This window comes from Lissotriton helveticus, chromosome 1_2 (assembly GCF_964261635.1).
Source record: "Lissotriton helveticus chromosome 1_2, aLisHel1.1, whole genome shotgun sequence".
Lineage (NCBI taxonomy): Eukaryota > Metazoa > Chordata > Amphibia > Caudata > Salamandridae > Lissotriton > Lissotriton helveticus.
The window spans coordinates 77,882,529-77,894,942 of NC_136058.1; the positions used below are offsets into that span (position 1 = coordinate 77,882,529).

The following is a 12,414-nucleotide window of genomic DNA, read 5'->3' on the forward strand; positions in this document are numbered from 1 at the left end:
GTGTTTGTTAAACAATATATTGATTACAGGACCAGCACATTAAATTTCAATCGCTGCCTTGTTTATTTGTTAGCTTTTCTGCCTTCACAAGGCTGCTGCTTCTCTTTGTATTGTGCATATGAGCAGGCCGGGCAGGGGGACACAATCTCTTTACTTGAAGTGCCTCAGTCAGAGAGTTAAGGACTCTCAAGATTAGCATGCATACACTCATTGGCTCCTTGTGTTTTATTTGGTGTTTATTAACCCCAAAAATTATAAATGGATAAAGTTGTAAAATTGTATATTTCCACAATAAACCGAAAAACACGCACTCCTAGGTATTTATTTTGAAAGTTTTATATAGCGCGGACAAGATCTTTGCAGATATCAGAGCGCTTTACATAGAAGGGGTACATGAAAGATCATAGTCAAACATAAGTCAATAGAGCTAACAGTACAAATAGGTGAATGCAAAGCCAATCATGTGATTCAGTAAGACAAATAATACAAATAAGCAAAAAGGGGTCAAACCTGTAGTACAGATCGGTGCAGAGTCTTTAAAGAGTTTGAGATAATAGTTCAAGTGTATTTAGCCATGAAGATAGCTTTTACTTCTTTCTTAAAGAGTGTAGTGGACGAGATAAGCCTGGTTTCGGGAGGGAGTGAGTTCCAGATCCTAGGCGCCATTCCTGAGAAGGAGCGCTTATAGGTTTTTTCCTTCCGGAATCTTCGAGGTTTCAGCAGAAGATTGTTTGTGCCTCTAGTGTTTCTAGCTCCGCCAGAGATTGTCAGCTTCTGAGCGAGGTAGACGGGTGAGTTCAGGTGTACTGCCTTGTGTCATGCAGGCGATTTTCAGATGTATTCTGGCTTCAAAGGGCGGCCAGTTCAGGGATTTCAAGTCAGGGGAAATATGGGAGTGCTTTTTTGACCCAGTGATGAGTCTCGCTGCAGCGTTCAGAGAAGCTCTTAAGGGTGCGGTAGTAGTTAGGGGGAGTCCGCAGAGGGCGATGCTGCCGTATTCTATTCGAGGGATGACTAGTGCTTGTACTGCGGTATGGAAGTCTTTGGCTGGGAGGAAGGGTTTAAGTTTCCTCAGAGTATTGATTTGGAAGTTCTCTCCCTTCGTTGCTTTGCTGATATGTTGCTGCATGTTGAGATTGGTGTCGAGTGTTATGCCTAAAGATTTTGCGGAGTCCACGATGGTGGGTTGGACATTGAGTGCGGTTAGGTGTTTAAGCCAGATTTGAGTGGTGGAGATCTTCGCTGGAGGTGAGATCAGAAGGAACTCTGTTTTCAGGGCATTGAGTTTGAGATGATTGTCGGCGAGCCAGGATTGGGTGCCTCTGATCGTTGAGTTCAGGAGCAAAATGTCTTTGGGGGATTGTAATCTGAGATAAAGTTGGGTGTCATCGGCGTACATGTGAAAGTGTACATTGGATGCTTGTAGCAAGGTGGTGAGAGGTTCCATAACTAGGTTGAACAGAGTTGGGGAAAGAGAGGATCCTTGGGGGACGCCTAGCGTAACAGGTATTGGCGAGGACATCAGGTTGTTGCTCTTGAATTTCTGCGACCTGTTATGAAGAAAGGAAGTGAACCACTTGAGAACAGTTCCTGATAGACCCATTCTTGTGTTTAGTAGTTCTAGTAAATTCTCATGTTTAACGGTGTCGAATGCTGAAGAGAGATCAAGAAGGATGAGGAGGCAGGTGTCGTTTTGGTCTAGCATTTGAAGTGCGTCGTCAATTATGTGAGTCATAGCGGTTTCTGTACTGTGACCTGCTCGGAAGCCTGACTGATGAGGGTTGAGGAGATCAAATTGTTCAATGTGTTTAGTTAATTGTAGTTGTGCGCATTTTTCCAGCAGTTTGGCGAGAGTGGGAATATTGGTAATGGGACGGTAGTTGTTGAGATCAGAGGGGTCGGCTGTAGGTTTCTTTAGTAAAGGTGTGACTTGTCCAACTTTGAGGGAGTCAGGTATGCTTCCTTGTTGGAGAGAACTGTTGATAATTTTAGTCCAGAGTGGGAGAAGCCAAGGGGTAAAGTCTTTTACAGCGGTAGCAGGAAGGGGGTCCGTGAGGTGATTGGATGGTTTCAGGGTGCTGAGCAGTTTGCCAATTTCTTCTTCCGAATATGTGCCAAAGGTTGACCATGTAGCATTGTTTTTTGGTTCAGTGGGTGCAATGCAGTGGGGTTTGGAGTAGAGGCTTGCGTCAATGAGGAGATCGCTCTTTATGTTGTCAGTTTTTTGGATAAAGAAAGCGGAGAAGTCTTCACAGGAGGGTGCTTCAGTGCTGAGTGGTTGGGGTTGTTCCTTGGATTGTGATCTTATTAGCTCAAACAGTTTTCTCGGACGGTTTTTTGCTTGGTCGAGCTGGAGGCTGAAGAAATCTGATTTTGAGCGTTTTATTTTCCTGAAATAGGCGTTTCTCTTTTTCTTCAGAGTTTTTAGGTGCAGTGCAGAGGGAGCTGATCTCCAGGTGCGCTCTGCCATTCGCATGTCTCGTCTATCCTCATTGAGACTTCCGTCGTACCATGGATTGGAGATTTTAGTAGAGACTCTTTTTAGCTGCATAGGTGCAGCCTCATTAATTATTGAGGTCATAGCGTTGAGATAGTGGTCAGTCAGGGTTTGAACGTCCGTAGCGCCGGTTGGTGGGAGTAGGAGATTGCATCTGTTAGAAGGCAAAGAGCCTGGGTTGAGTTTTTTCATGTCTCTTTTCCAGACTTTGGGCTTGGAGGATTGAGCCGGGTTAAATTTAACTTTTTCATTGATGAAGAATGTGACAATATGATGATCTGACCAGTCACAGGGTTGGATGGACTCGAGTTGGATAGAGTCCTCTTTAGAGATGATCAGGTCGATGATGGAGCCTTTCTCGTGGGTCTGGCTGTTGCATATTTGGGTGAGGTCAAGGGCATCGAGGACATTTTTGAGACTATTTACCACCGCGTCATTGCGATCGTTCCAGTGGAGGTTGAAGTCGCCAAGGTATATTTGGGTGAGCTGCCGTCCGGAATTGGCTGAGATCATAGCCATGATTTGTTGGGAAAAGGTGAGGTTGTCCCTGGGTGGGTGGTAAATACTGTGAAGAGAGCATATCGGTTTGCCCTCACTAATAATGTCTAGGCAGATGTACTCACAGGATGTTGGGGATGGTAGGGAGGTGGAATTGGCTTTCAGAACAGAGAGGTTGTTCCTGTAGATGCATGCGATTCCACCACCTATTTTTCCTGATCTGTCAAGTCTGATGATGTGGTAGTTGGGAGGAACCAGAATGTCCATTATAGGTGACGAAGATTCAGTTAGCCAGGTTTCAGTCAGGATGATTAGGTCAAGGTCCATCGATAAGAGGAGATCAGCAATGGTGGAGGAATGTTTCGAGGCCGATCTGCAGTTGAGGAGAGTGCATTTTAGACGGGGTGTGTTGAGGGTGGTAGATGGTTCTAGAGAGAGAGGGACTTTTCTAAGGTTATTGGGGATGGAGAATCTGCTGTTTAGTGTGGGGGGTCTAAGGGCATTTGGGTGTATCGTGGGAATTGTGAGGTGGATGTGTGATTTTGGGGGGCTGGGTCGTAGGAGCGGAGAAGGGAGAGTGTCGAGGTCCGAAGTCGGGTTGTAGGTGCGACTAGGGCGGTTGTTGCGATTGCGAGCTGGGATTGAGGTCCAGTGTGGGGAGAGTTGAGTGAGAGTCAATCGGAAGGGTGGGGGACAAGTTGGGAGGGGAGGAGTAGTTGGGTGAGGGGTTGTAGGGGCGTCGAGGGTGACTAGGGCGGTTGCTGTGATTATGAGCAGGGATTGACGCCCGGTGTGGGGCGTGTTGAGTGAGTCAACCGGTGGGGTAGGGGACAAGTTGGGAGGGGAGGTGGAGGTGGGTGAAGGGAGTATGGGGTGTGTGGAGAGTAGTTCTTTGATGATGTGCATGTCTTCTTTGATCTGAATGAGGGTGGCCATGATGTTTAACGTGGGGTAGGTGGTGGAGGTGGGGGTGGCAGTCAGAGGTGAATGACTGGCCATGGAATTCGCGTGCAGGTGGGGGAGTGGGCTGGTGTTCGTGCAGGGCTGCGTTGTGATAGTGTACGGGATGGTGTTGGGGAGGAGAGGGGTTTTGGGCGGGAGGGGTGCGGATGAGGTAGGGAGGAGTGCGGATGAGGTAGGGAGGAGGTTGGTGGTATGAGTGAGGGCATTGATGGAAGGCGGGGAGATCAAGGTGGAGGATGGGTGTCTGATAGTAGTGGTGGGGGTGCAGGAAGGGTAATGGGGGCTGAGAGTGGGGGGGAATGGGAATGGAGATGGTCCTGTTGTGGGGAGGGGGAGTTAAATTAAGAGAGGTGTGTTCTGCATAGTTAGTTAAAGGGTAATGAGGACTGAGAATGGGGGGGGATCAGGGGTAGGATTTGTCGTTGTGCATGTCGTTCTGGTGCTGAACTATGTTAGATGTGTTGTGGGTGGGAGCTGTGCTGTCAGGGGTGAGGGGAGTGTTAATGGTATGTGTGGAGGTCCGAGGGTTGGTAGGAGGGGTGGGAGTGTGAGTGGTGTATGAAGGGGAGCGATCTGTGTCTGTGTTTGAGGCGTGTGTGGCAGCTGCCTGGTGCTGAACTGGGATAGAGGGGTTGTGGGTGGGAGCTGAGAGGTCAGAGGTGGTAGGTGTGTCTCTGATTGAGGAGTGTGTAGTAGCTACCTGGTGCTGAAATAAGTTAGAAGGGTTATGGGTGGTGGGAGCTGTGAGGTCAGGGGTGGTAGGACTGGAGGAGATATGAGTGTTGGTCCGTGAATTGGAGAGGTGCTTTTTGAAAGTGGGGAATAAGTTGTCTAGTAGTTCCAGGTTCCTGTCTGTGGATTGAGATAGGACAATCCCGTTATTGTAGATAGTGATGGTAGCTCTGCCTGGGAAGAGTTGGGATGGTGTGATGGAGAGAGTTAGGCTGTGAGAAGATTTCCTGGTGGTGGAGACGGTGAGGAACGCTTTTCTCCATTGAGCTCTGCGTGTGGTGTGGAAGATGATATCAGTGTTCAGGGATCCATTGACCGGTGAGAAGTAGGTGTCGGCAAAGGGGGTTTCAGGGTGGGACCTAAGGAAGTTGTGTTTAAAGCGTTTAGCGGCTTTTTTGGTGAGTGTGGATGGGTAGTTGATTTTATGTGTGCTTGCCGATGGGATCCATGTTGGGATGGCAGTTTAGGTGGGTATGGGGGAATGAACTATCGTGATACACATGTGCAAAGAAACAGATGCAAACAGTAAATTACACAGAGCAAAAGTGGCACTAGTGATGAAGGTTTAGGTGGGTATGGGAGAGTGAACTATCGTGATACACATGTGCAAAGAAACAGATGCAAACAGTAAATTACACAGAGCAAAAGTGGCACTAGTGATCAACCAGCATAACCAAAATATAAGAGGTAGCAGTTGGTGTACTCCAGGAATAAAAAGTGAAATGGGTGCATCTTACAAAAAGAAATATATGAGGTGCAATCCAGGAATAAAAGGTGAGATGGGTGCAGCTTACAAAAAATGTACAGAAATATGTGAGGTAGCGATCAGTGCAATACACGAATAAAAGTGAGATGGGTGCAGTTTATAATAATGTACAGTATACACCTAGAAGTATAATATTAATGATATACCGGGCCAAAATACATATACAGAATACATGTGCAAACAAAAACAGCATGAGTCAAAAATGACACTAGTGAGCAGCCAGAAATATGAGGTAGCAGTCAGTGCATTAAGTACACGTAGAAGTGCAATACTGCAATAAACGGCAGACACTTGGTAGTTGAGATTAGTCTAAAGAGGCCAGTTCTTAGGGTATGGTCATATATTGAGAAAGACTAGTCCATGATGGCCGCCAAAGAGAGAGAGGGCGAGACCACTCTAAAATGGCCGCCAAAATAGGGGAGATAGATACAATAGTCCTCTGTTAGTTGCTGTTGCTTTAGGAACAGGGAAGGGCAGATTCAGATTCTAGTTTCTGTTTGAGCAAGCCCAGTTCCTATCTTGCTGGGTAAACACCTTTCATCTGTTAGCAAATAAAGTACCCAGATTTAACACAATACACAAGAAGGTAAATAACAGTACACTCCAAATGTATGTTGACGAATGCTGTTTTTAGGGAAATGTCGTCCTGTGTGTTCTCTCTCAATGATTTCTATCTGCTCCGCTGGCTGCCTGGAATTTATGAAAGACTTCACAGAGGTCACTGAAAAGAAGCCCAGTTAGTTCCCATTTAAACACTTAAAAAAATATATGCAGATGGAAAACTCGTTTTCGGTCTGTAAAAGTCAAAGTAAAACTAGGATCCTTACACACTGGAGATGGTCCATCCACTGTGACAATCTTTTCACAAAATCATAAACATGACTGCCAATTTAAGTAACTGTCGTAAGCTTCTTGTTGCTGTTTAACAGACGTGTACTCAGTGGGAGTAATTTATTTGCATGTCACAGAATCTTATATTTTCCTTTTTTATTTTGCAGTTGACTGCTTCATCAGCTCCTGATGTGGATGATCCAGAGGCTTTCCCAGCCTTAGCTTAACTTGGAATTTAAGTCAATCATGATGCCCTGGTTGGGCTCTCCTCTACAAGGCTTTGCATGCTTATGGATCCTAAACAACTATAACAAATTTAAGACTGTCATTCATACCATTCACACCAAAAGACTGAATTTTATCTGTTTTGAAAATGGACTTCTCTTGCTACACAGAAGCAACAATATGGTAGTCTGTTTTGTATTTAGAAATGTAATGGTAGCAGGGATGTTTTCATAATTTTTCAAAGATTATGCATTATTCATGGATACTTTTTTGTATTGCTGCTTGAAAATATGCGTTTCCAAACTTGAAATATAGGTGTGAAAAGTGTGTGTACCCTAAAGCTTTCACTTCATTTTCTTTTTTGTTTTTAAATTAAGGATTGTGTATTGTTTCCCCCTCTCCCCAAAACTACAAACTGGTTTCAAGTAACACACTGTTTGTGATTTCTTTACCTTTTACGATGTCGGTGACATGCAAAATTAATTTGGCAAGATGTTAGTGTTGTGTGATGCTAACTTTCCTAGTCCTAATTCTTTTAAATCTTAAAATATCTCTACCAAATCTGTCACCTCCCTGTTAATGCTCTTTATACAACAGTTGATTTATGAACTTGTGACTATTTTTAAAGCACATTGGAAAATCCAAGCAGCTGTATTTGGCTCAGTGGTCATACCAAGACCGCTTGGTTATAGATGACTTTTCTGATGCATTGCACCTTTCGCTACCCTCAAGTGTTTGTGTTCCAAAGTGTCTTTTGGTGGGTCAAATAAATATAAAATGCTTGTCCCTAGGTAATATATTGCCACCTTTGGAAGGCATTTTAATATTGTGTGGTCAGAGGAGCAGCACTGATTTTTAATGCAGTATATTTAAGCTACATTTAAAAAAATGAAAAAAACCTGGTATGAAGTTTGCTTTACAAAATTCGGTGTAACAAGTATACCGTTCCATTAACATCTATTCTTGAACGAGGAGCGGGATGAGAAAAGAGTAATAGGCTGTTTTGTGGGAAATGGAGTACCCTTTTCCACTCTGTTACATCAGCAGTGACCACCATTATATGGAATGTAAACCAAAAAACATTTTCTTTTTCCGAATTGTTTATGGTCTCAGCTACTGATCTTCAATTTCCACCTGTGAGGGGCTCTCCCACCTCCTTCTCCCCACACGCCCCCCGCCCCCAGCACCGTCTGATGCTGAGGGGTGCTTACTGCTCCTTCAAGCCCCTTATGATTTCTTAGCTTATTTAATATGCCCCTGTGAAATCGAACCATTACCACTTCAAGAAAACATAAAAGGACTTGATAGGATGACTAATAAAACAATTTCTTAGTTTGTTGTCTTCAGTGTTTGTTAGGAGTTAGGATTTTCATTTTATTTAATGTTATTTTACACATACCTTTTTAGCTGACTGTAACATATTTGTAGCTTCTTAGCTACATAGATTAGTAGGAAACAAAATGGTATTGCCCTATTTTTTTAAAAGCTGTACAGGACAGGCAACAAAGTATTGGAGACCTTTTAGTACCAAAATGGCAAAATTAAAAAAATGTTATTCAGCTTACTTGCCTTATTTAAACTGTTTTCTAAAATAAAGAAAATTAGATGTAAATAAACAAATGTTAACATTTGGGTTGGGTCCATTAGTGCATTCACCTATCAATTGGAGAAGTTTGCACAATGGGGAGGCAATTTTTCAACAATAAATGGTAACATGTTTATCACTAGTGACTTGGATCATGCTTCAAAAATCTGACAGGTCTGTTTTATCCCATAAAAAATTATTCTAGGTGGCAAGAAAGATCAAATTACAGTAATGGTTGTCCTATTGAATTGTACACTTCATTTTAGACTTAATTGAACACAGTTTGAACATTCTTTGTTCGATCCTAAGAGGTCTTAGAAATAAATACTGCTATACACCTTGAAGCAGGGGTTTTATTGGATTCACTTGATTCCCATCGAAAATCGCATGTATCTGCTCTTCAGTGGCAACCATTTTCCCTGCAAAAGTAGTCCCATCCAAGGTACACTGGAAGCTCTAAAGGAAGGGGTCTGGTTGTCTCTTAGTCTCCCTGTTGGCACACCAGAAATTAGAGCAATATTTTGATTATCATGTCTGATGTATTTACAGTTTCATCAAGAGCCTGTATTTTAGAATCGATTTCTGTTTCTCTATAGTTGTAAATTTGCCTCTTTCAGTCCATTTATGTGTGAACTAAAGCTGTGAAAATGTCTCTAACATTTGGGGATGCTTAACAAAGATTCATTTTCATGCTCTTCAGTAAGACACCTTTAAGTAAAATGTAAACTTTCAGTTGTCTTGGAAAAGGGATTAGGTTCTTGCTCTTCAGCTAGTCTTTCATGCACTTTGTTCTCTTTACTCTTCATCAAAGTTCCATTGTTTGAGGAGCAGGGCAGTCTGGATACTTATTTTTATGGGAGTTTTATATCTTTAAACTTTGAGCATGAAAGAGTATCTTTTCCTTAAGCACCACTTCTGAAGAAAACAAGGTTGATAGATAAATGCAAAAATTGATCTCCTGTAAGAAAATATATATATATATGTTCTGGGGAAAAAATGTATTCAAGCAAAACTACGTTTAAGTCCATGTGTGGCTATGGTATTTGCAGATGTTTTGCAGAGACGAGACTACTATGTAATTGGATTTACATTGAATATCTCATGTCCATTGAGATTGGAAATCCCACGACTGTTGATTTAATAAATGCGGGTCATAGGCCTAAAGCTGAACGTTTAAAAGATATAAATGTTAATTATTTTATATCAATTCTAATTGAAGTTTCATATCTATCCCTAATGTTCTAGTAAAGCGTGTTTGATGCAGGTTTTGGGGCAATGCAGCAATCAGACCTTTGAACTGGTTACAGTTAGCAATGAGTTTGAATTACCAGTTAAACCTGAGGATAATTGATATTCATGCAGCTTGTATAAATTGTCTCTACTAGAATCCTAGCCATGTGGACTTATGTACTCATGGATGAATGAGGCCAGAATATGGACTGAACTGCGCTCCCTGGATTTCTGTGCGCACTTTAATGCTTTTTTCTTTCCTTCACTTAACTGATTTCAAGCATTTTCTTCATTGCATTTGTCTTTAGGTCTCGCCTGAGCCAGCATGCGCTGCTTTGTGTGGCTTTTAGTAAGGACTTTAAATTTTGAACACACGCTTGTGCATGTGTTTTTTTTGTGTGCGTCTTTCTAAGCAAGACCACGCAATTGGGCAAAGGCGGGTGCATGTCCCTGTCCCCCCCCTCGCCCCCCTTCTCTCTCTCCCTTGGCCTCGGGAGCAGGCATCAGCGCCATCTGTTTCCAATTATCGTGCCCGTGTCTTGCTTTCTCGTTAATTAGAAACAGATGGCACTGGCTTTAGTAAATGATGGCTGCTGTCAGTGTGACGCCCTCTTCAATACAATTGTTGACATCAGCGCTTGTTTTTCCCTTTCTCCAACACTCTTGTTCGCGCTCTTACATGACAGTGTGAATGAGTGGCTTTTGTTTTCTGTTAGAGTGTGCTGGTACATCATTCCTCTCTGCAGAAGAAAATTCACTGGCGCCATCTTTTGAATTGCTTTATGCTTTGCTCTTGCTTGGGGTCATTGACATCCCGTTTTTGTTTCACACTACATTCATTGCACATAACGTCACACGATTGGAGAATAGCTGCTTTGATGTATACATAGTTTTGCAGCGTGAATCTTTCTGGATTCACAATACTGTGCATTATTACGCGGTCTAGTGGTTGGGTCCGGAATCGTAGTCTTTTCTAATTAAAAAAATATATGTATGTTTCCGTAGCCCTGGTGGGCATCGACGTCCCACCTTTTGGTGTCCTTCCTGTGACGTCAGCACACTGCCTGCGGAAGCTCCCACCCTTGGGCTCCTTCTTCAAATTTTTTTTTTGCTGCCGTTGGGTCTGGATCGTCACCATGAGGTTCCTGAAAACTCCAGAGCCCCAAGAACACCAGAGGAAGAGGGCCTGTACTATTTTGAGGGAGAAGGCGAGGAATACTGGCAAACAAGTTTGGACTCTGCATTCTCGGTGGTGCAGGACCTGGATTGGCAGGACCTTGATGCCAAAAGCCTGGATGAGGCCATAGATACGTATCCTTCGCTGCCAGATGACATTGGCATCTACAATATGGTCATCAGAAACACGGCAACAGCATATGGGGCGAAACTGGAGGAAGAAAAAACAAAAGCCTGCTTCCTCTTGGAGACACTACTCCCAACACAAACTAGGAGTCAATTCCTCCCCATGTTCCAAGTGTCCTGGACCAGGAAAGTGAAGCAGTAAAGGAGCCCTCAATCTGTAGGTCTGTCACCTAGGACAGGGAAGAAGTACAAACACTCCTCTAAGGATCCACCATACATACAAGGATCCGTCACAGCTGACTCCATCATTGCAGCAACAGCCATAAAGAGGGCCAATGTTCCCACAAACTCGGGCCCACCACCAGACAAGGAGAGTAAGAGGATAGACCTCACTGGGAGGAAAATAGAGGAATGCAGCAGTTCACTGGCAAATTTCCAACTTAAATGCCCTACTCAACAGGCATACGCACCAGCATTGGGAGGAGGTCGGACAGCTACTCAAACACCTCCCTGAGCAATACCAACAGAGATCAACACACCTGGTGGAGGAAGACAAGAACATAGCAAACTCATGCCTAAAATCAGCCCTGGATGCGTCCGACACATCCAGCAGACTCATGATGATTGGGGTCAATGAAAGAAGACCTGCCTTGCTGAGAATCTCCGGCTTTGAGCCAGAAGTCCAGAACAACTTTCTGAACACTCACTTCAATGGAGAAATCCTGTTTGGGCGCCTGTGGATGAGAAACTGACGCTACTCGAGAAGGAAAATGAAACTGCAAGGTCCACTGGGGTTTTACAATTCAGAGGAATGAGAAGGGGCACCCCGACACGGAGACCAAACGGAAGGGGGGGGGGGTGAAACCAGTCAGGAACATCACATCAGACATTCCAGCAGAACTAGCAGGGCAACAACCAAGCGCAGCAGAGCCAGCAGCAGCAAAACTGGCAATACCAGCCCAGGAGCCAGTCCATTTGTGGGAGAGCGAATGGATGAGGACAAACAAGAGGGGGCCAGCAACCCACCTCAAAGTGACTCGGCGCCATCAAACGTGCCCACCCACAAAACACTTCGAAGGGGGGGAGAAACAACAAAATATGCAAAATGCCTTACATGTAAAAAATCAGGGATCAACGAACATTTAACACCAGTAGGAGGCAGACTAAAACACTTCTTCCAGGAGTGGAAGAAAATAACGACAGACAAATGGATACTGAACATCATATAGTTCGGATATTGCATAGAACTGGAAAACAGGCCTCCAAACAGAAAACCAAAAAGAAAGGCTCGCTCTGCAAAAGAACTATTGCTACTCCTCGAGGAAGCACAAGAACTTCTCCACAAGGAGGCGATAGAAACAGTACCATTCAAAGAAAGAAACAAGGGAGTGTACTCCAACTACTTCCTTGTGCCAAAAGTGGACGAAACATCAAGACCCATCCTGGATCTATGGTTCCTAAACCAATTCATAAACTCAAAGTCAAAATGACATCCCTACAAAAAGTCATCCCTCAGATAAGGGAAGGAGATTTTTGGTCCACCATAGACCTCAAAGATGCCTAACTAAACATACCCATGAACAGACAACACAAACATCTACTGAGATTTGCCATAGATGAAGCGCACTACCAGTTCACAGCCCTGGCCTTCGGACTAAAATCCGCACCAAGGGTCTTGACCAAGTGCCTTGCAGCAGTAGCAGTGCACCTATGCAGGGCAGGATTTCATGTATACCCCTACCTCGACAACTGGGTAGTAAAAGCAAATCTGAAAAACAGGCCACT

At 43.9% G+C, this 12,414-nt stretch overlaps 1 protein-coding gene across 2 annotated transcripts in view; it reads left to right on the top strand.

The window, feature by feature from the left end:
- The window catches only part of SERBP1 (SERPINE1 mRNA binding protein 1), a 204,204-nt gene extending 194,928 nt beyond the window's left edge, over positions 1 to 9,276 (top strand). For both annotated transcript variants that reach the window (XM_078668857.1, XM_078668859.1), the window contains exon 9: positions 6,455 to 9,276. In XM_078668857.1, the coding sequence (XP_078524983.1) occupies positions 6,455 to 6,514 (60 nt within the window). In that variant the 3' untranslated portion in view covers positions 6,515 to 9,276. The remainder of the gene's footprint in view (positions 1 to 6,454) is intronic.
- The last annotated feature ends 3,138 nt before the right edge of the window (positions 9,277 to 12,414 follow it).